Consider the following 27,505-nt stretch of genomic DNA (forward strand, 5'->3'; position numbering starts at 1 on the left):
ATTCAAACATGTACAGTATACATAAGAACATACAAATGTAGGAGCAAAAGCGATCATTAACTGAAGGTATTTCCAACGAACATGTAACATATACAGCACACCAGGTTTCAGCCCTTTGAAATATCCAAGTCTGTCACCTGCCAGCTTCCCAGCGGGCAATGTGCTCTGCAGCTGTGAAATACGCATGCACACACACACACACACACACACACATACACACACACATAAATACATGTCATATTCAACATTTTGAAAATGATAAAAACAAAGAGGTGTGATTTGTGTCATAAACCCCCAAGTAATCCTTCAGTTTTATTCAAACATGACTATGAAGAAATTGTTAATGATGTACAACATGACGGAAAACAGTCCATGTTCAAACACAAACATACACATGAATGCACGGACAGTACTCTGGAGAAGCATAGTTTAGTGTCTGCCTCAGGCTGTGTGAAATCCCCTTATCATTTTATTACCAATTAACACAACACAGCAATGAAGGCTGAAAATTACTCTGATGGGGCGGAGGGCTCTGCGTGCTTTTAATCAGCTGAATTTATGCATTTCAACACTTTGTTGCTTCAGTGAAATTTAGTCTTTTATTTAAAGAATATGGAACAATATTCACCATAAGTTTAACTGTATTACTGACCTCTATACAAACTACCTTTGACATGATCCAGTCCTCAATCCCTATCTTAATTATGATTATTAATGAGTCCTGTTTTACACAAACTGCAAAGAGGGAGACATTAAGAGGTCTTCAAAAAGCAGGTTCTACAAAAGTCATCCTAGCAACACTGCCCCCATTCAGAGCAGATCACACATTCAGCTAAGAGTGATCAATACCAGATTACCTACCAGCCACTTGCAAAGACACACTTAACCGAGCAAAACTAAACATCTGCCACCATCCCATTCCTTACGATCAATGTAAGTGGTATGTGTGTGTCTAAACACTGTGGGCCTTTGTGGAGCTGACATGTATCGATCGCTCAAAGGCTCTTGATGGCGAGCTCTGAGTGCCATTGATTTAGACAGAGTGCCATGTTTAAATGTGTAGGCAGGATCACGAGGAGATTTCAGTGTTGTATGCACGTCATTAATGGACATACTGGATTAATGTTTTACCCTTCACCTCATGGTGGTTATCGGTGACAAGGGGGCTATGAAATAGGTCATGTCAATTGTCCGGACACAGTGGAGCTTGAGTACAGCAGTTACTCAAACAAGCAGCCAATAATGTATCTAAAAAAAGAGAAAACAACAATTCTACCAGCCAAACAAATACAAAATATTGTAAGTAATATTTTTTATACTAACGTAAAATCAAGTCACTCTGCGTAAAGTGTGACTCGTTCTCATCAAAAACTAGAACTGTGAGCAGACATTTCCAGTAAGGACATATTCATATATTCATGCATGTTCTTCTCCAGGGTTGGTGGATTAAACCAGAGCGGCGCTGAATGAATATTAGACTTCCTTTCTCCAGTAGGATGCTGCTTATGTTTCTCTGTGTGTGCTGGCTGTGTAATCAGGCAATTGTTTTGCTAACAGGTTAGCCATAAAATCCAGACAACTCATTGGTATATAAAGGTTGTGTTTTTGTGAGATTGTTTGTCTTTCTGCCCACTTGTGGTCATTAAAGCTTTCAATAAGGTGCAGCATCTTTTTCTAACATCTTCTTTAATACATACTTTTATACAGTATAATTGTTTGACTCTCTCTCATTGTCTTGTTTGTTGAAGCAGCAGTTTGAGCTCCAAGATGTGAGATTTCCTCATCATTGGTCAAAAATAGAGCACTCCAGTCTACGGTTCAGACACCATCCAGAACTGGGACTACATTTAAGCAGGAAAAGGTTGATGCTTGATGCTGGAACAATAACATGACAAAAGGCAAGTAACAACCATTACCACCAGGCTCGGATATGGAGGTCAGCTACTTTCCTCTCTTGACAAATTTGTCATGAGACAAACATGAGCTGCATCCTGTTCTGCCGGATCACATTAGGTGGTCAGCCATATGAAAGACAACTTTGCCTTCATCCACCAACACTTTCATTGACCTTACCCAGAAGAAGCCTTACCATGCTGGCAGATGTATCGATTCCGTGTTTTGCAGCGCTGATCGTTCCAGTTAAAGGCACTTGATGCCTGCAGCTCTACACAGTTTCCAAAGCTAGAGAGAGAAAGAGAAGGAGTCGGTGACTTACATTCAGTTAGATTTCTATTCTTACTCTGACTAAAGTTGCCAATTTTTAAAGTTTTGTTTGTGTGAATTTTTGTCCAAGTGGTAATACGACCAGCACAGGACACGGTAAATTTAATAGTGATTCAAAGACGACAAACGCATATTTTTGCCAAGAAGACAAGATAGACTAAACAGATTTAGTTAGATTTGACCTCAGTGAGCTGTGCTGAAAGAGCAAGATAGACAGATAGATAGATAGACAGATAGACAGCACAGAGAAAAAGGAAAGAGGACACAGAGCAAAAGAGAGAGACCTCTAGTGGTCAGGGTGCAGGTTGCAGGTCAGTCATCACTATCATTATGTGGTTACTCCATATATAACAATAAATTTCTTTAAGAAAACTTCAGCTTCAACAAGTGGTTGATATCATTTTAAAGACTATTTAAAAGCTGGATTTAAAAGCTTGTAATTCAAATTATTGTAGATTTATAGACAGATAAATCTGCAGATTAAAAAACTTTAAGCTCTCACAGAGAAATTAATCTTCTACCTTTCAGGTAATCTCTACTGAAATAGGCCCTCTCTGTTTCTGATGTACTCTGCAGTGGCTTATTTCTGTTAGTAAATGTGGCTCTTACCCATGGTTGTCAGGTTGCCCAAAGGCAAAGCTGCTGAATCTTGAGATCTCACCTGTGTCCCATCGAAATGAGTCTTTCAGAGGCTTATATGTCAAACCTGTGAAGCAAAAACATTGCTGTTATATCAGTGCAGCATCTCCACCACCTGCACCTGGTGGTACATTTGGTCGGTACGACAGCAGAGTCTGCCACCTAATCTAGTAGTGCTGCCGGGTGTTAGAACACATTCTGATATTTCAACATTTATTTGGATGACTAAGATGAAACATTGTACCTATCCAGAAGTTTCGTGTCTCAAAGTCAGCATTGGTGACCTCATTGCTGGTCTCCAGGCGACTGAGATAAAATGCCAGGATGTCCTGAACCTTCTGATTGTGGATCTGAGCTAGAATACCTCCTTGGTCCTGTTGGTTTAAACAAAGAAAAGGCCACACTGAAAGTAGAATGAAAGTCTTTATATGATGTTTTATATGATGTACTATGGCTGTAAAAAGCTTGTCTCACCCTCTCAGTGGGCAACACACACCTGCCTCTCACCTGACAGTGTCTCTTGGCTCCATAGTAGGTGTCAGCTTGTGGAGACACTGTGAAGCAATCTCCATCTATCATGACATCACAGCGGTGAAAGGGAAACTGCACTTTCTCTGTTAGGACACAACATTGACCATCCATCATGGATCAAGTTCAATGAACATATTTAAATATATTGTACATTTTTTTGAACCATTACAACAGAAAACTAAATTTATTTCTTACTGAGCCAGAAGCCACAGCACAGATTTAAAATTGTGCCACTTCTACTTGATGTATACTGTAAATATCATAAACCACTCATGATAAAATATCTTTGATGCCACCTTCAACAAGTCAGTATGCTGGCATTTTCACTGTATTTTCACCATTTCACCAGACTTTGCATCCCTTAATTTTATACTAATTTCCTGGAAGGTTTCGGAGTAATTTGCATGTATGAAGTGGTTTTAAGACATTTTCCAGAAAGGGTGGTACAGTGTGGTACAAATTATAAGACAAAAAATGGAAAAATGTGTTAAGTACCCAACTATAATATTTACGCTCATACAAAATTGTTAATTTGAAAAAAAAAAAAGTATGAATTAGGCATGAGAGCATTTCCCATATACTACCAAATTACATAACTGTTTCAAAGAAATGTCCTGATAATGAACAGTTACACGGCAGCTACTTTTAGGAAATTCTTGAAAAAAAATTCTGCTGTAGTTGGAAAAGTGTTATTGAAGCAAAATTGTTGTTCAATTAAAGAATGGTTAAGAATCTAATTTATCAAGATTTTTTGTAAATTAACAATTATATATGAACCTAAGTATAATAAGTGGGTACTTATCAACTAAACCAACTTGACACTTTTTTCCATTTTTGGAAACATAAAGAAGCATATATACTGAAAGCACACCACACTCACCTGCACACTCAGCACCACCATAGCCAATATCGCACAAGCAAGAGCATTCTTCTTCTTTGAAACGACCGTGCACACATTGCACACTGCACCGCACTGGAAAAAAGACATTTACATTTTTAATAGTACAGTGAAATCTGCCTCTTTAGTTTGAATATCAAACTAGAAATACGCAACAGACCAATATTAATGGGGCTTGACACCCTTTTATACGATGTTAATACACATGATGTTGACTACCCTGGCAGAAGCGTCCAGTAAACCCCTGATCACACTCGCACTTGCAGGATGAGATGTTAAGATGGCCATGCTGACCGCAGCTCATGCGGCATGGGTTCCTTGGAATCTCTAATAAAAGCATCCATGTACACAAAAAACATAAACATAATCACACACACATACACACACACACACACACACACACACACACACACACACACACACACACACACACACACATATCGCAGCTGTGACTACTGTGATGCTACAGTAGTTGAATGATATGAGCAGATTACACTGAAAATATTTTCATTTCAAATTAATGAAAAACTCTGCATATAAAGTATGGTGGAAAACGTGCAGATTGGATTATGCAGATTCAACTGCTTGCCAACCACAGCAATATGCAGAAATGCCCTTGAAGAGCATATTGGATAACCTATACTTACCATAGTAGTTGGTGTAAAATTGAAAACTCAAGCTTTATCTTTCAAAAGTACTATGACTATGACATGCATTTTCATTTCAATGACTTATGTTTAATACCAAAGAAATTCTTTCATGAAACCTCTTAATTTTTACTGTGAATATCTCACTGAGTGCTCCCTCAGAGAGATATTCTGGATGTCTAGTGACAGCTCAATTTGCTTCTGTAGCAATTTGTTCTGGCAGCTTTGGGGTGTAAAATATTGTCTTACCACACAATCCACCCACATGGTCCCACAGTCTAAAGCAGCCAGACATGGACGAGGTGCAGAGAGAGCAGTACAACCCTGTCTTATAGGGTATCACCAGCTGACCATTCACCTCCCAGTTGCCCCTGCAGTAACACAAATATACAATATAGTGCAGAACACATGTTTATACAGACCCAGTTTCTCTAGTGTGATGATACAGTGGATACAATCATCTAATACATTTGTACAATCACATTAAACACAGATATCCTAACGTTTTGTTTATGTAAGGCTGCAACTAACAATTATTTTCATTATCGATTAATTATTTTGCTGATTAATCGATTACTTGCTTTGTCTATATAATGTCCGAAAATAGTGAATAATTTCCATTATAATTTCAGAGTCAAAGGTGACATCTTTAAATGTCTTTTTTTGTCTGACCGACAATCCAAAACCCAAAGCTGATCATTTTACTATAATAAATGATGGAGAAAATCATGAAATCTTCGTACTTGAGAAGCTGAAACCAGCTAATTTGCTTTAAAAAATGACTAAAATGATTATTTGATTATAAAAATGTTGACGATTAATTTTCTGTCGATCAGCTAATCAATTAATTGATTAACTGTTGCAGCTCTACATTTAAGTATTGATATTTTTTAGCAAGGTGATTTGAAAGCTTCAGTGCAGATTCATGTGATTTATCTGCATTGTCTGTATCTATTTTGTTAAAAACTAATTTCCTGTTTTTGAACTGTGCTGTTTCCAGTTCAATACAATATTCTCATTTTGGGGGAAAAAGTATGTAACTGTTACCCGGGGTAATAAGCACAGACAAACATCTCCCAGGGGTCTCCTTCTCTCAGACACAGATGGCTGGCACAGCCAACGTGACTTGAAGTGGCCCACACCAGCTGCGCAACAACAGAAGCATTAGACACACTACATCTGCATTTTTAAAAGAAAAACACGAAACATCTGATTGGGAGATACCTGTGTGTAGTGCTGACAAGTGGCATTCTCTCTACATTGTCCATTGAAGAAGAGGAAATCTTTTTCCTCCTCAAACCAAATGTCAGTGATGTCAGAAAATGAGGTGACACCATATGGAGAGAAATGTGTATTCCAGCCAATATGAGTGAAAGATGAGGAGTGTTGAGGGGAGGGGTCTGTGTGGCAGGACGCTGCTCTCTCCTTCGCAAGTAAGGCCAACTTCTCATTCCACTCCTACAGAAAAAGACAGTTATGTAATTCAATAATATTACCACATTTTTGTCATACATAGGCCTACTTAAGCCTTCTCTAGCATTACCTCACATGCACACAGAGGAGATCTACTGTTAACCAGACTGCAGCAGAAGCTAACAGTTAGATTGCTTTATTATACATGTACGCTTCAGAAGATGTTTCTCTTTCCATGTTTTTCCTTTAATTGTTTAAATACAGAAAGACTTTCATTTATTCCCCTACCGTTTTCAGGATTGGGGTCAAACAAACCACTATTAATTTTCTTTCTTTTTTTTTAAACCTTTTTTTGTGCAGGATTATACAACATTTGTATCAAAGACAGATACAATTGCCTTTGTTCCATCATGGAACAAAGACATGTATCTTAATAAAGAAGTGGGCACCAAACCTGCTTGACCTGGAACAATAACACGCACACACATACCAGAAACAAGTATACTGGAAAACAATGAAAACACATAATAATGAGGATGTTCAACAGCACATTAAGGTTGTACCTCTACTCATTAAAACAATAATAAAACAAAAAGGGAAAAAAGGAACAAAAAAAACTCACATTGCCACACCTTACCCCTCTACAATTAATTTATTAGGTTGGAATATCTGAAAACTTGGAGGTTTTCAAAACTACTCTTGATGTGCTTGGTGCTCCAGACCTTGTCAAATTCACTGGACCTTCCTTGGAGAGACGTATTTTCTCCAACTTAAGAAAGTATAGCACGTCCCGAATCCAATGTGTATGAGACAGGGGTTCAGGATATTTCCACTTCATTAGGATCAGTCTCATAGCCAGCAAAGTGGTAAAGATGATTACATTCTTTTGAGATAAAGAGAAAGAGGGTAAAGAGGCTGACACCCCAAAGAGAGCACTGAAAGGCTTAGGGTCCAGCTTTCTGCCCGGTATTTCAGACAAAGTATTAAAAATCATTGTCCAGAAGTTAAACAAGGATGGACAGAGTCAGAGCATATGTATAAGGTTGGCAGGGGCCTGATGACATCTGGAGACATCTTTGTAAATTTTAGATAGGCGAGCCTTGATAAAGTAAGTGCACCACTTTACATTGTTTAAACCATGCTTCACACAAATACAGAAACTGTGCACTCTTCACAGAATCTCTCCCAAACCTCACACGATATTTCCTCTCCCAAATCTGTCTCCCATAATAACTAAATCAAATCAATCAAAAATGGTCCAACAGCTGTGAAAGGACGCAAAAACATAGTTAATTTATTAATCTTTAAAGGATTAAACACCTGCATTGGACCACACAAAAAATGCACCATCAACTAAGGAAGGGGAAAATACATGATTAGAAAGGGGGCATTAATAGAGAATAAATGTAAACCAAAGTAACGCCTAAACTAAAACCAGATCTTAAGGGCCTTGATGATTAGCAAGGTAGAGGAATATCAAAGCTCTCATATTGTAGCCAGTAATTCAAAGATCTAATATTAGCGGCCCAATAGTAAAACAGTAAGTTTGTCCCCCTAGTGACTTAGGTCTCTGTAAGTACTGCTTGCACAGCCGTGGAGTTTTCTGGTTACAAATAAATTCTAAAAGTAATACTCCAACACTGTCCAATTTTCAGAAAAAGGTTTGAGGGAGGAAGAGCAGGATACATTGAAAGAGGTAGGAGAAGCAGGGCGGGACATTTATTTTGATGGAATTAACCTTTGCAGCTACCGATGGCTTAAGCAAAGACCAACAAGTAAAATCATTACAAGTTTGTGACAGGAAAGGTGCAAGATTGTCCTTACAAAAGTTCTCCAGAAAAACACTGACTCCCAGATGGGCAAACGCACTGCAACAAGTTTGAATGGTAAATCAGACAATGGGTAATCTTGGGCTACCTTATTAACAACAAATAGTTCACTCTTATTGAGGTTCAATTTGTACCCAGAAATTTCACCAAAGGTTTTAAGTATTTCTAGAGCAGTGGGGATAGACAGAGAGAGGTTGGAAAGAAATGAGAGTAAATCATCTGCGTACAAGGAGGCCTTTTATTTCCACTCCATTCCTATGTACGCCAGAGATGTTGGGGTTGGTCCTAAGTGCAATTGAGAGAGGCTCGACGGCAATATTAAATAACAAGGGACTAGGGGGCAGCCCTGCCTAATGGATCGATACAAATTAAAATACTCTGAATTTGTATTATTAACTCTGACTAAGGCTTGAGGAGAAGAATAAAGCAATTTAATCCATGAAATAAAATTCCCCCCCAAAACCAAATTTTTTTTTAAGAGCAAAAAAAGGTAATCCCACTCCACTCTATTAAATGCCTTCTCGGTGTCTTACAGTATCAAGGTTTCTGGAAGGGCAGAAGGAGAAGGATTATAAATCACATTAAACACACACCTAAGGTTGAAAAAAGAGTGCCTATTTCAAATGAACCCAGTCTGGTTTGGGGAAATGATAGAAGGGAGGACTGATTCCAACCGCTGTGCCAATAATTTAGATAATAATTTAAAGTCAGCATTTAAAAGACTAACTGGGTGGTATGATGTGCATGAAAAGGGGTCTTTGCCTTAGTTAAGAATTAAAGAAATGGAGCTTGGGTTAGTGTCTGCGGGACGCAGACTGAGTTAAAAGATTCACTAATCATCTAAATAAGAGGGGGAGCAAATTTGTGTCAAATTGTCCTGTAAAACTCAGGGATAGCCCAGGATATTTCCCACTTTGTAATGAAGACACAGCTATTTCGAGCTCTTTAGCTGATATTGTTTTTTCTAATTCCTCAGCTGTCCTCTGTTCAAGCGTGGGAAGATTGATTACATCAAAGAAACTATTAAAGTCAGTAAGGGTTGAGTGTTGTTCAGATGAATAAAGTGAAGTATAAAATTCCTTCAACGCCTTATTGATTTCCAGGGGGATCAGCTTTTATGTCTGAGTTGGTTTTGAGCTTTGAGATTAGATGAGAAGAACAGGTCTGACGTAGACGATGTGCCAGCAGCTTGCTAGCTCTATCTCCCTGTTCATGAAATTTGGATCTTGGACGAAGCAAAAGCTCAGCGGTATATTGCAACATAATGACATCATATTCAGCCTGTAGGGCAATACGTTCTTCATACTCCTGGAGTTTGACATTTCGAGTAAGCCAAGTCCAATTGAGTGAGTCAAGTTATCAAGCTTCTTCCTTCGTCATTTATTCTGATGTGCAGCATGTGATATTATTTCCCCTCTAAGAAATGCCTTCAATACCTGGGGTTTTATTAACACTCAAAAAGAAGTCTATTTGCTGAGAGACAAAGGTAACAAAGTTAAATCCATCACAAACTCTGGCTGGTTAAATTTGTGGGTTTGTCCACAGCAAAGTGATGTGAAGCACCGTGGGATAACTAAGCCCAAACTTGATGTTAACACAAATGCAGCTCCTTCTTCACTTTAGTGAATGTAGCGCGCTTCTTGGCCACTGCCGGGGTAAAATCTGAAAAAATGGAGATCCTCCTGCCTTGTATGACAGAAGGGAAGCTTCTCTGGCTTCTCTGGCTCAATGTAAGATGTAGTGTCTGACCTAAATAGGTTTACTCTGATGACGATTGGGCAAGGTGTTTCTCCATTTCTTAGCTTGGTGCACAAAGTAGGTCTTGCAGTAGCTGGACTGTAAAATCTATGGGGCAAGGACCCTCCAATCCCTTGGACAGACCCCTCAAGTGATTGTTGTTCCATCTTGTATGCCCCTCCAGGTCCTCACACTTCTTGGAAAGGGAATTGACTGCAGTGTTTAAGTGTGCTAACTGTGGCTCGGAGATCTGCTACCTGGTTGTTGTGGTCAGTAGCTGACTCCTCAGGCTCTTTAATAGTCTCCAAACATGAAAACTGTTCATGTTCAAATGGCTCCAGACCAGTCATTGGGAGCACTCTGACTGTCTGGTATTTTCCTGACCTTGAAACTCGCTTTGCGCATCTGTGTGGTATTTAGTGACCAGCACAGAGTGTATGGTGCACAAGTGGAAGGAGAGGTGCAGATAGGTGGAAGGTTCATTCAAACGAAGCAATGGACAGACAGATGTATTTTGGCTAAAATTTGGTCCTAGACATGCTAAAAACAGACGTCTCAGAACCACATCTAATTGTGGCACAACATCAATCTGCTAATACTTTGGTGATTTTATCAACAAGATCAAACTAAATGCTTCCTTCAGACGTACAGAAAAAACAGATTAATGCTTAAAATATAAATAATTTATTTCAATAAAACACTCTCCAACCAAAAATTGGCACCGAAAATAACATTTAATGTTGTTAAAGCAGAAAAGTCAATAGTCTAAATCATTCTGCATTGATCTATAAATTAATGTGGGTGATTCTTACAGTATCTGCTGTTTTATCTGCTGCTTTATACTGTATGAAAAGCTTCTCCTTCAGTTCATTAGATCCCTGCTGCATCTGAAGGCTGCAGGACAGATATGTTGATAAATCCACAGCCTCTCCCAGAGCGAAGTGCCATAACACATGGATGTTCACTGTGTTTACGTTCACTAAATCACCCGATGTCACCAGTCTGCAACAGTATAACCATACACACCTCTACACACATCAGACTGGTTAGTTATAATGCAATATTCTCCTTTTTTATGGGTTAGCAGGGCTCATTAGCCTCTTTTCCAACTTTTGCACTTGTGTGGTTAAAATTGGGCCCATAATCTCTCTTCTAACTGTCTCTGAGATTACTGAAATCATCGGCTATTTCTGCTTGTATGTCATCCATCATCTGCTTAATGCTACATAATATAGCCGCATTAGCATCCTGTGGGGATCAGGTTCAGGTGACTGCCGAGGCTGGGTGCAGCCTGCCTTGGAGGCCTCCAATTTAGTTCAAGAAGATGACATTTATGACAATAGAGGGCAAAAAACAAGGTTGTTTTCAAAAGTGAAACTACTAAAATACATTGTATCGGTTATTAATGAAAACAGAGACAGAAAATATATGTAAAAATTACATTCCTAGGGAGAGACTGTAACACATGTCTACAACCTCCACACCCGTTGTCGGCCTCCACTATTCATTTTCTTTCTATCAGTTTATCTCAGAATATATTGTCATGTACAGTTCTGTCAGATTTGACCATTAATATTTAAAGTTGACAGACGGCCTTGTCACAGCCAGGTCATCTGTCAGTTGCTTCAGGTCACTCAGAAGCACATAAAACTTTTCCATCACTTTTCCAGCAAATATATTACTTATTCTTTTGCAAATTCATGTATATGAAGGCATTCTGATTATGTTTAATATTTTAATGCATATTTAATAGTTAAAACAGAACAGTTAATTAGTAATAACATAAATAATTACCAACAGGAAATGTATCATCATCTCATTTAATTGTTAAAAACAGTATTGGGGTCTGTTAGACTTGGAGCTGCACCTTAAGTCTTATATAAAGGTCATATTGTACTTTGTAGATACTGATTAAGACTGGATGAAAGAAAAACTCTTTGGCATGAAGGTCACTCCTAATAGTGCATGAGTGATTTTCTTTGCCCACTTAATCCTTTTTCAGGGGTCAAAGCCAATCATAGAGTATAGTGGGCAACAGACAGGGAGACTCTTTGGGCAAGCTGCCAGTCCACAGCAGGGCCAACAAACGCAGACTGACACTCACTGTGTGGTGCAGAGGTATAAACACTTCACTGAGTGGCACATTTTCCAAGGTTTGCAGTGGCAAACACAAGCTTTCCACAATCACGTGAAGGTATGAACGTCCCTTCAGTAAACTCTCACTGCTGGGAAGGACAACAACAACAAGGGAGTTTCAGATTCAAGCATTGAAGAAAAAAATAATCAAAGAATGGAATTAAACAGGAAAGGAGTGACAATGAATGAATAAATATTGTTTTTACATTACCAAATCTTTAAAGGACTTGGATTACAATTTTCTATATTTTTCTATTGTTAACAAATCTCATGTGTAGAGCCAAACCAACAATGAACTCATCCTATTTACAAGTATTGTCTGTGTATCCAAAGTCTGATATATGGTATTCCTCTGTGCCGTAGACCTCTATTGTTGTCCAAAGTAGTAGTAGTAGTACAAAGTCAAGAGGTTGTGATATGTAGCACAACCTAGCAAAGTTCTGTAGATGGAACTGTGTTCCTGTACATGCACAAAGGTCTGCCTTGCACCGAACTACTCTCCAAAGACTTAAAACATGATTGCTGTTATTACTCTTTGGAGCCATTTCTAAACAAACTACCATAACCAAATTCTTTGAGGGTGAAGGAACATGTCACCGAGTGCAGCAGTGTAGCTCACTGACATGTTTTTCATAGTTTCTGCATAACAGCAGAGGTCTTAGTTCCAAGAAGAACAATTTTATTGTGCATAATAATTTTCTTAGTTCAACTGACTTTCTTTTATTATTAAAAAAGGGTGTCCTATTCCTATCTTCCCTGTCACTGCCCAGTCTGTACTATCTATTAAAAGGTGGAACATCAAAACAATCTATTAGAAAGTAAGGTCTGTCCAACAACTTTTTGTGTGTGGTTTGACAGATTAAGGACGATAGATGTCAGAGGTATATGACACTGATGTGTGTGAGGTGGAGAAAGGCTGAGCCCCCTAGAGTTCATTGTTCACTCTGCTCTCTGATGTCAGGCACCCAAAGTCATCGGCTCTCACTTTGATGCCACCAGAAGGGTATAAGGTCACCGGGCAATATTTCATCCAAGACATTTCATTTTAAAGCATGTCATGTTGGATCAACTGTGTGATTTGAATGTCTCACTAATCTCAAGAAAGATGTGTTTATATTCTGTTTTGCCTTCTTTGTAGCACCATCACCAACTAGCTATACTGTTATATTGAATTAGGTAAATTAATGAAGCAGCGTATTTTGTCCTGAAGCTCTGCAAATCAGCTTTTTCTCGCGCAAACCACAATGAAATCAAGCGTTGGAGCTTTGGGAAGCAGGGAAGAGATTAATGAGATAAAATCTCCCAAACAGAGGCCATGATTTACATATCAAAAGTAAATACTGAACTTTAATTTCTGCCTCTGCGAGTGATGGTATGACCTCATAATACTCCTTAGCCTCAAGAGCTCAAGGAAAACTAACAGACGGGGCATTGGGTAAGAAAGGGAGGAGCATCATTTATTCCTAAAATTTTGGTATTTTATCTCATTCTGAAAGCAAAGCCTAAAGGGCTATATTATAATCATTTCAACACAATCTCAGCACAATGCTTGAGTGAGGGGGAAAAAAAACCCTTATTCAGATATTCACAAACACAGCCGAAGCCTTGAGCCTTTTAACGTTTATCAGTAAAGCTCTTTAATATGCCTCTTCAGCTCGGCAAAGCCTCCTCTGAGGGTTTTCACAGGGAAATTACCTGTAATACCGCAGTTGTGAATGCAGAATGATTATCCACATCCTCTTTTTCTCATTACGGCCTTATCAGTTGAGAACAGTTCTCCGAGGCTGAGGAGCAGTCGAAGAAAGGGGTTCAGTCTGTATGGGTGGCTTTGAGGATGTAATCTATGACAAAGTGACAGTTTGCCCTGGCACAAATCTCATATTAGGCCCGCAGGATATACGTATAGTGCATTGGGAGTTTCATAATCCATCGTTACCTCCTGGTCATAATCGCAAGCAGGCGAGACAGTTGTGCAAGTAAGTACTGTAAGGCGAAGCAATAGATGAAATAAGATAGGGAGGGAAATTAGCTCAGATGTTGTACAGAGAGTGGGATTAGAAAAAAACCTGAGTCAAAAATTAATATTAGGAATTGCTGCACATTCAGCAGCACCTTACCATGACCCTGCAAAACATGCACTCTGTAATATTTATAATGGACACTTTTTGAACAGTATGTTAATTATATGTATTAATGCAAAAGTATTAACAGACTAATAAATTAAATATGTTATTAAGTTTAATTCTTATTCTGGTTTTAAAAATAAATTTAATTACTTGCCATCATTTCAATACTCTAAGCATGCTTAATTGATTTTGACTTGATTCAAACTGTCCACACTATCATCCCTCTGCCGGCAGAAGAGCAGAACGAATGGTGCACAGCGCTGCACTAACGCTACTATTTCACACTGCTGAGACGAGAAGAAGACAGCTTAACTGAAAACCTTTGTTATCCATGCTTTGTTTCATTATTTCAGTTTTGAAAAAGAAAAGCCACAAAGTAGTGTATACAATTACAGCAGATGTATTAGCAAGAAGACAGATACTGCTTCTTCTTGATATAGTTTTGAAAAATAAATATTTTTTGTAAAAAAAAAAAAAAAAATGGCACAAAAATTTGCACAGGGTCAAATTAAATTTATCTCCTCAAGTGTGCTTCCTGGTTGTAGATGATCCACAACTGTGGACCATCAACATTTTAAGGATTATGAAGTGCAGTTACACAGACTGCAGTAAGACCATTGTGTTTTGCCTGTGACTATGTTGTTACCTGGCTATTATTATGATTGTCACCATCACCATCATCATTTTTCTCTGGGCCTTGTATTGGCAGCTAAAACTTAGTTTGAATTCAAAAACATATTTTTTGCAACATGTGGCCAAATATCTTCCACTAAAGTAAAAAAACAGTAAGTCTTTATAAGAGACAAACGTTTTCTCCAGAGACAGTAAAGCACCAGCAGTGTGGACAGTGCACCATCTACAGTTCTTAACAAGAGTGTTAACAAACAGATAGCCTAATGTTAGACTGTCTTAAACACACATTTAGATGTCAGCATTCATACCATTCACACAGACAGAAAGAATAAAACAGACAATAGATGCCACAAACCATTTTTTGCATGTTAGCTGCCATTGGTTTGACCCGGCTGCGCAGTCTATTGTGTTGGGCAACAATCTGCAAGTGCTCCTTCACCCCAAGCCCTAGAAGAAAACAGAAAAGCTCATTTACTATACCTCTACTGCCATTGCTATGGCAACGAAATGCAAATCTGTTAGGCGGGCAGTTTGAGTGTCTGTCAGAGATGGCTGGAGTATGAGCTGATACAGTTTCACTCACAATTCAACTCAGAAGTAATTGGGTGACGAAAGTTCAGCACAAAGTTTCAATCCAAACATGAAACAATATTCTTGTTTTTGAGTGAACAAGCATCCCAGAACAAAAATGCCTAATCATGTGTTGTTCTATAACACATCACATACACCAATATATAAACTCAGGATGCTTTGAAGTTATATTACTGAATGTTTTACTTACATTTTGTCTTTGAGACACACAAAATAAATCCTATACTGCATTAAACTGGGCCTGAACTAATTAGTGTGACTTAGGTTACATATTCATTCATTCCTGATATTTTGGACTTGTCTTTAGTCCATTAAGCATCAAATTCATTGTTGTTCTACTCCTTGAAGTTACTTGCTACATATCAGCACATTTCACTAAAAAGTCCAACCCTATAGGAATTCAGCTCCCCAGTGATGGGTTAATGCTGGCAAAACACCATCAAAATGGTAATTTGTTAAGCTGATGCCAAACGTCTGCAGTACAGCAGCCAGTGACGGAAAAGTTGAGCTGTTGGTCTTTTGCCAGATGGATTTAAACAGAACTATGAACAGTGAAAAAACAGTGAGTCTACAGCTTAAAGGATTGTCACCCGATTGCCAACATATGGATAAAAACTTCCAATATACGCTCAGAAATGCATTCCTTTATGTTTACGTACTTTAAACATGTTCGATTAACCACAATTACTGTAATATACAAAACCATCAAAATTAAATTTCACAGTTTAAAAACTGGGTAAACTGATGAAGCGAGTTCATCATCATCATAAGGCTACAACTCTCGTGGACACCTGACTCGTGCACAGTTCAAAGTGTGTTTACCGGTGGATTTGAGGTCCGGTGCGTCCGTGTTAATCCGGTTCGCGTTGATAAACGAGGACAGAAAAGTCAAAACGACAAACAGATCCAATCGGCGGGGGGCTCTTACAGACCCCATGATGAACTCCGCAAGTGTCTCCAACACCAGTGACCACTCGATTACGGATATTCTGCCTCCTGCTCTTCTCCTCCCTCTTTTCCCTCTTTTCTCCTCACCAGCTTTCATCTCGGTCAGCTGCGCTCAGCACATATCTGCCATCATCAAAACATCGCTATGGAATGAATTAGTGTAGCCAATGTAGGACACTTAAGCTCAAATGCATCTTTCTCTTTTTCTACCATATGCTAATGAATAGGACTGCTGTCAAATTAAACCTGGAGAGTAACTGAAATCAAAATACTTCACACATGTGGTGTCATAGCTTGGGGCAGAGCAATCTTCCAACAGGAAGTACTTACTGTGAAGTTCAGTCAAAGAAGTCACAAAGGATTTTCACTATTTTAATATTAAGGATATAAATTTGTCATAAATGAAGCAATGTTGCTAATTGTTATTATCAGGCTGTTCATGATATATTAATGCCTCAAAATATGCTATAATGTGGTGAAAACATATTTTTTATTTCAGTCAATTGGCCCTCTTTGAAAGATGTGGTTTGAAATGTGGGACAGTCATGTATGTTGTTAAATTGGTAAAAATGTGTTTAAGTACATTAAATGTGCAATACCAAATGTTATTCAGGGGATTAGTCTTGTAATGCTTAATTTAACTTATTTGAGGCAGGCTGCATAATATCATACATTACTATACTATCTGTAACAGCAAAAACATTGTAATTACTGAAATGACCAAATGTGGTGTTACTGACCAGAGAAGTTAAGGTGATTTAGACCTTTCAGCCTCCCAGTGAGTGCCCCAGATTTCAGCCTGAACTGCCCCACATTAGGAAATGCACATAAACTTGGACATTTTAGCACAAGGAACACTTTTATATTTTCCATTTCTTCTCGTAGTGTAAAATTTGCAATCACTTTTCTGATATGATTAGAAAACGCCTTGGGAATTTCAGAATAGTATTGGGTGCAGGTAAAATGTATTGGCTTCATATCAAAATATATTGCTGAAGTGCCGATTTCAGAAATTGTCCCACATTACTCTAATTCACCCTACCTACTGTGGTTAGTGTGTCTTTAACTTTTTAATATCCTGTTATATTAATGTTGCTGTAATCATTCTTTTTGGAAAGCAGGGCCACACTAAAAGATGTATTTGCTGTTGCAAGTGCCTGCCCCAAAGTTAGTCTAGTGCATTTTGCAGTGTGCATGAAATTGCGCCTTAAAGAAGGGGATAATTTATTTTCAATTTCAATAACCATTCCCCTTTTTCACATACTGTATATAGTTTTAAAATATAATTTTAGAAAGAGACACTTACTGTCTGCAGGTTCACATCATCCACATGCAGAATAATCTAAAACATTCAGACTGCCCTCTCCTTTTAAGAGTATACGAATGAATGTTTTAGGTTGTGATACCACCAGAATATGCAATTAAATGAAATAAAAACTAGTATGCTTTTCATAACTCTCTCTGAATACCTGGATTTTCTTTTTCATATATTTTATTCAGTCAACTGCGGTTTATGAGGCTTTTGAGCAATCATCAAGAGAAAAATAGTTTACACACTATTTTTATATCTCAGTAAACATAGTTAAGACAAAGAAAAAATATTATAAAATATATCATATGGCCTTAATGGCAGCAGGGAGTTATGAAAGAAGTATTAATACTTTTACTTAAATAAAAGTAGAAATACCACAATGTAAGAACGCTCCAATACAAGTAAAAGGCCTGCATTCAAAATTTCACTTGACTTAAAGTACATTAGTAAATGTATTGAAGTATCAAAGCAACAATATCCATTATGCAGAATATCCCCTTGTTATTATTATTATTATTATTATTATTATTATTATTATTATTATTATTATTATTATTATATTATATGATATATGGTTATTATAAGTATAATGGAAATACTAGTTAAGTACAGAACTGGACCTAAGGACAGTACTTAAGTAAATTTACACAAAAATACTTAGTTTGCCTACTTTCCGCCACTGACAACAGGTGCCAGACAGTCACTGGGGACAAAAGCATATGGCTTAATCATATCTGTCGTCACTTCCCGATCTTGGCGACAGAGAGAAAGGTTTACTCTGACGCATGGTTGATCATGCGTGTTCTTCATTGTTAAATGGGGGAAAGTTTGTTTTGAGGGAATGAGGATCATCATTCAGATGAATCAAGAGATGACGCTTCATACCGGAGCTAAGGACGGCCTGAGGTGCAGGAGGTCAATTTAATTTTTGAGTAAATTGTGTTTGCAGGTATTAAAATGTAGATAAACATGACATAGAAAAAACTAAAGTGGTACAAAAGTACTAGATATGTCTGGAAAGGTACAGGATGGTGCTGCTTCTGTTTAGACATGGTGACCGTGTTTTTCAATGGTCCCACAGTGGGAAGCATGAATCATAAATCTGCACATTGTGAGATGATTCAGTGTCTGCAGTCATCACAATAGCCTCAGACTCATTCTTCTGTGGGTTGAATGTGTTTTGCACTGAGGATTCAGTCCCCAGGCTGTCCAGTTATTTCTTATCTCTTTGATTTTGCTGCATCAGAAGGGACTGCCTGACCTCTGGTTGAGCCAAATGACAGCTGTGCACACAGTCTGTTCTGGGCTCAGACAGACATGGCCACCCACTAAGATGATTTCTCAGGTAAATCCAGCCTCCAAAGAAAATACTGTAAGCTCCTTCCTGCTTCAGCTCAAAGCAGTATTCAAGAGTCTGAACCTCCTCATCACTATTTTAACTGCAGAGGTGTTGGCTGCACACACGGAAGACAGAAGTCCATCTGAACAGTAGAGATTTTTCTGTGCAGCAGCGTGGTTCAGTTGCAAAAACACACTGAGACAAATCACTACCATTTGATTTAAATGATCAGATTCTGTCTCAACATGTCACACTTCAATATTCTCAAGAGCAGATTCAGGAAAGTGTCTTTGCCCACACAAAGACGCAGCTATGTTTCACTATATTCCACCCGACATATGATATAAAAACAACTTGGTATCTTATGCTGTATATACACTACTGCTATTAACATTTAGATTCAGCTCCCTTGCTGCGTTGGGGGGATATTTTGTCATTTAGTGATGGTATCAGATATCATAAAAAATTAAGGAATCTTTAAGTAACATCTATAAGTTGCCATTTTTATCTGCCTAATGTATATAAAGGGAAATTAAACACCCTCTACCTGCCATCTCCACCCACCATGCTGTATTCCACACATTGTCATAATGTAGACATGCAGGGATGATCATTTGTTTGCAACCTGATAGTAATTTGTGTGGTTTTGTACAGTCTAATATACAGGTACAGTACTGAAATGCATATGCATGCACACTATATATATTCCTGTAGAGGGTATAGCTTCTCTGTAGTTTCTCTCTGTCATTTGCAATGAGCATTATATTCATCACTGGCAGCCAATGCACCATACTGACTTTCAGATTGAGTTGGCAGATGTTGGTCAGATGAGTGGCTTTGAGTGTAAAAATATTTTTAAGAATAGAAATAAATAGGAAGAGGTATATTATCATCTTTCATAATGTTGGCTTGCTGCTGTAAACAAACCAACAGCATCAGAAAACATTAAAAGCTTGTGATAACAGATAATATAATCCTGTGTTCCAAATTTTGCTGCTGATACCCTTTTGTTTGCATTTTGCAAAGCACACAGCGTGGTCAAAGTATTATTTGTGTGTGCCCTTCAGATCCAGGACACGCCTCTTTATAAACAACATATAAACTAAGCTGCTTTCAGGGAGGAAGTTGAAGTACAGGGATAATAATGTGGTCACATTTTTCTTAACGTCTCTTTCTCTGATTGGCTCCTGAAGAGTAAACCCTACATTCCGCAGCAGTTTGCTGCAGCAGCTTTTCCACTGCCAAGTGTGGTCTTTCACTCACCTGGAGTCTTTGCTCACTCTGTGGGCTTCCCACTCCAAGTTCACACTGCTTCTCACTTCGCACATTTGATTGCCGGCTGCACATTGGATTGAGGTTTGTGGAAACATGTTTGCGTCAGCTGCAACTGTCATCACTTTGCTGAGTTTCTGTTCGCTGCATCCTACTTTTGGACAGGTGAGTGAGCGCACAGGACATTTTGTTATTGTCTAATGAGCGAATGAATGATAAGGGCTGAAGTAGGGTGCCTTGGTTTATATTGTATTTCAGTTTAAAGCTTTGAAATATGTTCACAAAACAGTTATATCTTTGATTACAATATGCCACATAATAACTATCATGCATGGCTTAAAAGGCAAAAAACTCAAAACCGAATAATGTCTCTCTCCTCTGAAGTACACAACAGGTCCTAATGTGAATGTCCTTTGGCATAACGCACCAAAATTTTGACAAAGCAAACCTTGAGTCACACTGACTTTGCACGCAAGCTACAGGAACAAGGCCCCAAAGGCTCCGATCTATGAATGCATTCAATATATCTGTGCTGTGCTTCAATGCAGTCTAGCTACAAAATTACAAAAAAAATACTGCATCTGTCTATGAATGACTCTCAGTAGACCTTTGCATGCATGTTTGTATGTATTTGTTTCTGTGTTACTCACGGTGTCTTATATGTAATGTGTGTTTGAGAGAAAGAGACGAAGATTGGTTAAAAGTGTCAGTAACATTTTAATAGAACTGTACTGTAACTTCAAGCTCCAACACTGCATGCCTCCTACATACTGTAGTAACGTGACCCAGCACCCAACATGAAGCCATGGGAAATGTCGCTTAGCACAGGCAGAAAGAGGTCTTTGACAACTACACTATAAACAGCAGACACCCCCTCGCCTGACTGAAGTCTCTCCAAACCTCAGTTCTGTCCAAATCAGAAAGGTGTTTTCAACAAATATTGACTCTTCTTACATAACTCTTGCTGGATGAAAACACTAATTGGTTGTCTGAAAACATGCATGAGAGGACAGAGGAGAATGACACTGTTGAATGAAGGAGAGTAATGAGGGAGAAAACATGGGTGGAAAACAAGTTACTGCCACACCCTCGCCCCTCCAGCCAATAGAAAGGGACGTTGTTGATGCAGGTGTTTATGCTGAGGGCGTTTTTATACCTGACTGACTGACCCCATACCTTAAATCTACCACATAATAAAGAACAAGTGATTATCCATTATGCAAGTTAAACAGCTTTTGCTGATTTCATGCACTTTCCTAAAATAACACATGGAAGTTACATAACTTTGTGTAATGAAGATTTTTAACCTCCTCACCAGGCCACACCCAAAAACCACATCACAAGAATAGTAAACTGGTAACTTTCAGAGTCGCTCTGTGTTTATGACTGAGTTACAGTATCTGGTTTGGAGAGGAGGAGGGTCCTGCATGCAAATATGAAGTGGCCAAACATACTCTGATCCTGCAGCATTTACTCCACCATCTAACAGCACCGCCTCTGTACTGCACAGGCCTTCAAGTGCACTCCTTCAGCAGACTTTCATTTGTTTACATGCAGCAGAGCTGACTCTGTGTTTGAGGTTTTGGTCAGTATGAGATATTACTCTACTTTTAATTAAATGCTCTCCCTGCACAATAAAGTAATAAAGCTGTAGATTTACTTAAGTAGAGTAACCTCTAACATTTATGGCCATCAGGATTTTTTCCTTACTAGCATAACGCTGATTATGCACACAGAAAAAAAACATGCAGGTGGATGTAGGGCTGCAACTAATGATTAACAAATTAGTTGTTTGGTCTATAAAATGTCAGAAAATGGGGAAAATTTGTGCTCAGATGTCCTCCTTTGTCCCGACCGACAGTTCACAACCAACCAGTCCACAAAGATATTTAGTTTATTGTCACAGAAGAATAAAGAAACCAGAAAATCTACACATTTGAGAAGCTGGAACCAGAGAATTTTGATATTTTTTTCTTTAAAATGACTCAAAACAATTAATCGATTATCAAAATAGTTGATGAGTCATTTTCTGTTGTTCAACTAATCGATTAATTGACTATTATGGCTCACATGCTGCTACTGTATATAACAATCTTTTCGTTGTAAAATGTTCTTGAGTCTGAATGAACAAATGGAAATGTTCAAATAAAAGGAAAATGAGCTGTCCAGTGAATACATCAGTGACATCACAGACTCATGATTCTGTGGGTTCTGTGTGTTCTCACTTTGGGAGAGTTTTCTGTGTTGACAAATATTTTTTTAGCTTACCTGAGCCAGAGGAGTAGCTTTTCTGTATTCATAAATTCAGCAGCATTCCTTTTTAAGAAAAAGGCACAAAAGGTGTTTCTGTAGCTTATAAGATCCAAATAGTAACTGCACCTTGCTTGTAAATGCTGCTAGGACTTAGAAGAACACAGTGTTAACAAAAATTATGATAAAATAAAGAAATATCACCTTATTTCAATATTATTGAATGACTTATGATTAGGCAGTGGCAATGAATGAAAATTCCGTATTTGATACACTGTAACATAGATTTTTTGTGATATTGCCGGTGAATTATGTCATCTTCAAACAAGTCGTTGTGAAATACTAAATCAGCACTTAATAAAATTAGTTGTCCCATCTCTTTTATCCAGGACTGTCCTAGTAGACAGGAAATACAGGGATCTCTGAAGCAGGTCCAGAAGCTTCTCTCAGCCCATGAAGCTTCGTACATGCAGAGTTTACGCAACCTGAAGAAGAAAATAAACCTGCTGCAGAGCAGTGCAGCAAAGCAGACTACAAGAGTCATCAACAGTAAGCATAACCTTCAGAATTACTGATTTGTTGAAATATTAAATGTTAAAATATTTTCCATTCTGCTTTTTTACCACTCCTTAAAATTCCAACAGGTACCTGCCCAAAATTGGATGCACCCATCAATGGGAGGAAACTCGGCAGATCACACAGCATGGGCCATGAGGTTCACTTCTTGTGTGACCCCGGCTATGAACTGGTGGGATCAGAGAGCAGGGTTTGTCAGGAAAGCTTGACCTGGAGCGGGCAGCAGCCCACCTGCCGAGGTGAAAGACCAGTTTTGGTTCTATTTCCTGGATGGTCACTTTCTCCTTTCCTTCCTAATCATCCTCTTCCCTCCGGTCTCTCTCCTCTTCCTCACCCTGACCATCACTCATCCTGTTATCTAACCCACCGATCACTTGTACAACCCTGTCATCATCCTCTTTGTAACCTCCCCCACTCCTGCTCTCTATTGCCATTCCTCTTTTGTGCATCATTCATGTCACCAATGTATGTAGAGATACATTTCATATATTGACCCGTGATCATATTTCTTTTTTATGTACTTTGGTCAATGTCCAGGGAGCTTATTGAATGCTATGACATGTGATATTCCGACCTGAATGTCCTCTGACAGCTTGCTAACTTTGAGATAGCAGCTCAAAGACTGTTTGATCAAAACAGGGCATCCCCTAAACTTTGGCTGCACCTAACATTAACCCATCTGCTCCATTCTTTCCTTATTCACTCTCTTACCACATATATGACATGATGTCATGTTCTCTGAAGTTTAAGCAGCAAAGATATTGGGTTGCCTATGTCCTTACACCACAGAGAGGTTCAAACATTTCCTCAGTTCCAGCATTTCCTCGTTCTGCCTTTTCCCTTAGACATCAATGAGTGTGCGTCCTCCCCCTGCCTGAATGGTGGGACGTGTGTGGATGAAGTGAACCAGTTCTCTTGTGTCTGTGCCAAAGGCTGGGCTGGAGCCACCTGCCAGAGCCCCATGCCAACATGTAGGTATAATACACTACATACTCAGACCACACACACCTAATGGAGATCTTTTTTTTTACATCACTATCTTACTACTGTTCAAATTCAGATAAGTAAATTTAAGACTCACTGGATTGCATTAAATGGTTCCTTTTAATTTTGGGTCCTACATATAACAAATAAGTATTTAAGACAACATTTATCTGCAGAGCACATTTTTTTCCATCTAGTATCCAAATCCCTCTAGTCTGCTAAAGGAGATTACACTGGCCAGTGGTTTGGCTTGCCAATACAAGCGAACATACCACAAAGTGGTTTTATTGAATTCCAGCCCGAAGTCCAAGACGGTGCTGGTTGAGTGGCAGCGGTCTACTGTGAATCTCTGGGGCCACGTTTGTTTTGTTTTTTTCCACAATATTTCCACACTAATGTAGAGTAGACAGACTGAACACCTGTGTGGGCTTTTTCTAGCCTTTCTGGCAACCCACAAATCATCATGTTACAGTCATGACTAGACTCACTCACCTGGTTGGTGCATGGTGACAAACCTGCAAAAGTAGAGACAAAGCTGTCTCTACTAAAAGTAACATGACACCATGTGCTATTTTTATGGATCAATCAAAGCTGATATCAGAATTTTTACATTGTGATTTTGACTTTTCTGTCACATTTCATCAATTAATAACTGAATGAATGAACATGCCCGACCCCCAAGGAAAGATACAGAGATACAGATACAGAGTCACAGCACTGAAAATATTATAGCAGGTGAGTTACGACCATTGCTTACCACTCCTCTTTTCTGTCTTCCTCGTTCAGTCTTTGTCACCATGACAAACACCTCTGCCGCCACCTCCCCAGCCACCGCTGCTGCTGCTACTTTACCAGCTGCCACCACTGGGCCCTTTGTTCGTCCATCACGTTGCACTATGGTTCAGGGGACCACCCACTGCACCTGTGAGCCAGGATACACCATCTCTGGCAGAGACAGCAACATCTGCACTGGTACGACTAATACCTGCCCTGTAACCAAACCTAAAATACAAATTTATAGTTCCACACAGGAACCATGTTAAGTGCATGTGTGTGTTGTGCATTTCAGATATAGATGAATGTGAGCTGTTCCATAACGGACAGGCTGGGAGGCTATGTTTACATGCTTGTATTAACACCCCTGGAGGATACCGCTGTTCCTGTCCTGTTGGATACAATGTGACCCGTGATGGGCGCAGCTGCAAAGGTGTTCTGCTGTGTTTTGTTTTGCTATAACCTCATTTTTTAGTTTACAAAATCTGTTCCCAACATTACATAAAGTATTCCACAAGATAGTTTCTGGAAACTGTGCAGTGGAATTGCCGGTATTCTACTTGTACTCAAGTTTCTTCAAAAGTAGCACCTTCATTTCCAGTTCACTACAAATAAAACTGAGATGTAAATTCTCATACAGTATGAGTGATTTCCCAACTAACTTTGTTGTTCAAATCAATGTTTCTCTTTGTTTCTGTTTGTGTCATAGACATTGATGAGTGTGCCACCAGACAAAACAACTGCACAAAGGACCAGACGTGCATTAACACATACGGTGGTTTCCAGTGTGTCCGCGTGGACTGCCCCAAAATCCCTAATGCTACATATGTCAAAACATCACCTATGTAAGAATTATCCTTAATCTTTTTTTTTAAGTTGAATGTCACTCCCCATTGTCCAAATATGGGTGATTGATTTTTCATTTGAGATGTACAGTAACAAATAGATACAGGGATCAAATTTTACACCAAATTAAAACTTTGACAGTATCATTAGTGTTTCCTGAAACTGATCCTTGGATTAAGACTGTTTCAGCTATCTTCCTCAGCTTTCACTTGTTATTCTTTTTTTCAGGCGCTGTGAACGTAACCCCTGCCCTGTGGACAACAAGGCATGTCCTCAGACCCCAAACTCCTTTTCCTACCATTACCTGGCTGTTGTATCCAACCTGTCAGCTCCCCGCGTCATGTTCCGGGTTTCAGCGTTGCGTCCCATGGGTGACACGCTTCGCTTCTCCCTGCTGGGGGGAAGGCAAGCTCGGCGCCACTTCACAGTCCAGCGTTCAGACCGTCTGACAGGTCAGCTGATGTTGGTGAGCCCCGTGCAGGGCCCTGCCACTCTTGAGGCTGAAGTGGAGATGAGCGAGATGGAGAAACGAGTCCAGCTGGGGAGGTACATCACCAAAGTCACCATGTTTGTTTCCCCATATGAGTTTTAAAAAAAAAGAAGAATGAGAGGGAACACACTTAGGGCCAAAGAGCACAAGGGTCAAACAAACGGCTGGTATGGATTTAGCTAAGGACTCTACACTTGGTCATTGATGTGTGATAATCTGATGTAACATGGTGATCATATTCACCTGTACTTTTACTAAAGGAGCTGCTGCAGCCAGATGTCAAAAGTGTATTAAAGTAAGCATAAACCAGCATATTGACTCTCAGGTGATGGTGGAACAACACCACTGTTTTAAACAGCTGTATGCAAGAAATGTTATAGAATATGGGTTCTTCAGAAGTATTGGTATAGAAATGCAAATTGAGTGATGTATTTTTGGGTGACTTAACAGGAGTTTTGTATGGATTAACCAAAACATATTTATTGCAGAAAGATAGAAATGAGTGCAGGAGGAATAACAAGTAAATTACATGATGTAGCAGACTGTAAACTAGCAGTTGATTGAAGGATACTTGAAGTAAGCTGAACCAGAAAAGATGTAGACAGTCCACCCTCAAAGCAAGTGCTATTTTTTTAAATGACAAGTCCTGCCATCAGCGGACATTTATGTTATGTGTACTATACATGTAATCATGATGTGTGAAAATTTTGTAATCCTCTTTAATATCATGTTTTATCTATATTCTGGTGCAACTATGATATTCTTGCTTCTTAAACAATCATTAAAACATCATTTAAACCATAAAAACTTTGGCCTTTTATTTGAAAGAATGTTTGGTACAGTTTGAAGGTTCAGATTTGTTCTGTCCACCCTCTGAAATATACTGTAAGAGCAGTCAGATACATGAGCAGCAATATATGTGAGCAGTGGCTGTTTGGGAAACACTTGAGTTCTCGCAGTACAGAGCAGTGCTGTTCAGCAGACAGACAGCCAAAGACAAGCTGCTCAAAGAGCCACTCTGTTCTTACAGTGCATGAATAACTTTAACTTTTAAATTCACAAAACAAGTAAGCACAGCAAAATGTACCTTTCACATTCATTAAGCCGGAAATATGCGTGACTATTTGGTGCTTAGCTTTTCATGAGGAGGTGTATATATTTGATTGAAGAGATGAAATGTGCTGCACCAGCTTTCTATCTACTCCTTGGTGTTGCACAACTTTCTGAACAAGAAAACCCTCAAGACCACCACACACATGTGCATATGCGGATAGTGAGGCAATGTGTAGGTTCACTGGAGACAAACAGGAT

General features: G+C 38.9%; 2 protein-coding genes across 4 annotated transcripts; one reads left to right on the forward strand and one right to left on the reverse strand.

The window, feature by feature from the left end:
• Nucleotides 1-26,094, reverse strand: LOC122980123 (C-type lectin domain family 18 member A-like). 3 transcript variants are annotated; one of them, XR_006402998.1, is made up of 12 exons: nucleotides 16,226-16,702; nucleotides 15,168-15,259; nucleotides 6,163-6,396; nucleotides 5,986-6,083; nucleotides 5,188-5,309; nucleotides 4,511-4,618; nucleotides 4,274-4,366; nucleotides 3,370-3,476; nucleotides 3,107-3,236; nucleotides 2,885-2,929; nucleotides 2,090-2,181; nucleotides 1-171 (listed from the first exon to the last, which is right to left on the reverse strand). XR_006402998.1 is itself a non-coding variant. In XM_044347868.1 (12 exons), the coding sequence occupies exons 2-12, from the start codon at nucleotides 15,189-15,191 to the stop codon at nucleotides 134-136; spliced, it is 1,143 nt and encodes a 380-aa protein (XP_044203803.1). In that variant the 5' UTR covers nucleotides 15,192-15,259; nucleotides 26,009-26,094; the 3' UTR covers nucleotides 1-133. The 3 variants fall into 3 exon arrangements, 2 of the variants coding, with proteins under 2 accessions (XP_044203803.1, XP_044203791.1); XM_044347868.1 differs by lacking the exon at nucleotides 16,226-16,702 and adding an exon at nucleotides 26,009-26,094 and having other exon boundaries at nucleotides 2,833-2,929; XM_044347856.1 differs by having other exon boundaries at nucleotides 2,833-2,929; nucleotides 16,226-16,699.
• LOC122980140 (fibulin-7) lies at nucleotides 20,169-27,001 on the forward strand. Its single transcript, XM_044347879.1, has 8 exons — nucleotides 20,169-20,439; nucleotides 22,914-23,073; nucleotides 23,169-23,339; nucleotides 23,946-24,071; nucleotides 24,871-25,056; nucleotides 25,154-25,291; nucleotides 25,568-25,703; nucleotides 25,933-27,001. The coding sequence occupies exons 1-8, from the start codon at nucleotides 20,371-20,373 to the stop codon at nucleotides 26,294-26,296; spliced, it is 1,350 nt and encodes a 449-aa protein (XP_044203814.1). The 5' UTR covers nucleotides 20,169-20,370; the 3' UTR covers nucleotides 26,297-27,001.
• The last annotated feature ends 504 nt before the right edge of the window (nucleotides 27,002-27,505 follow it).

Source organism: Thunnus albacares, chromosome 1 (assembly GCF_914725855.1).
Source record: "Thunnus albacares chromosome 1, fThuAlb1.1, whole genome shotgun sequence".
NCBI lineage: Eukaryota > Metazoa > Chordata > Actinopteri > Scombriformes > Scombridae > Thunnus > Thunnus albacares.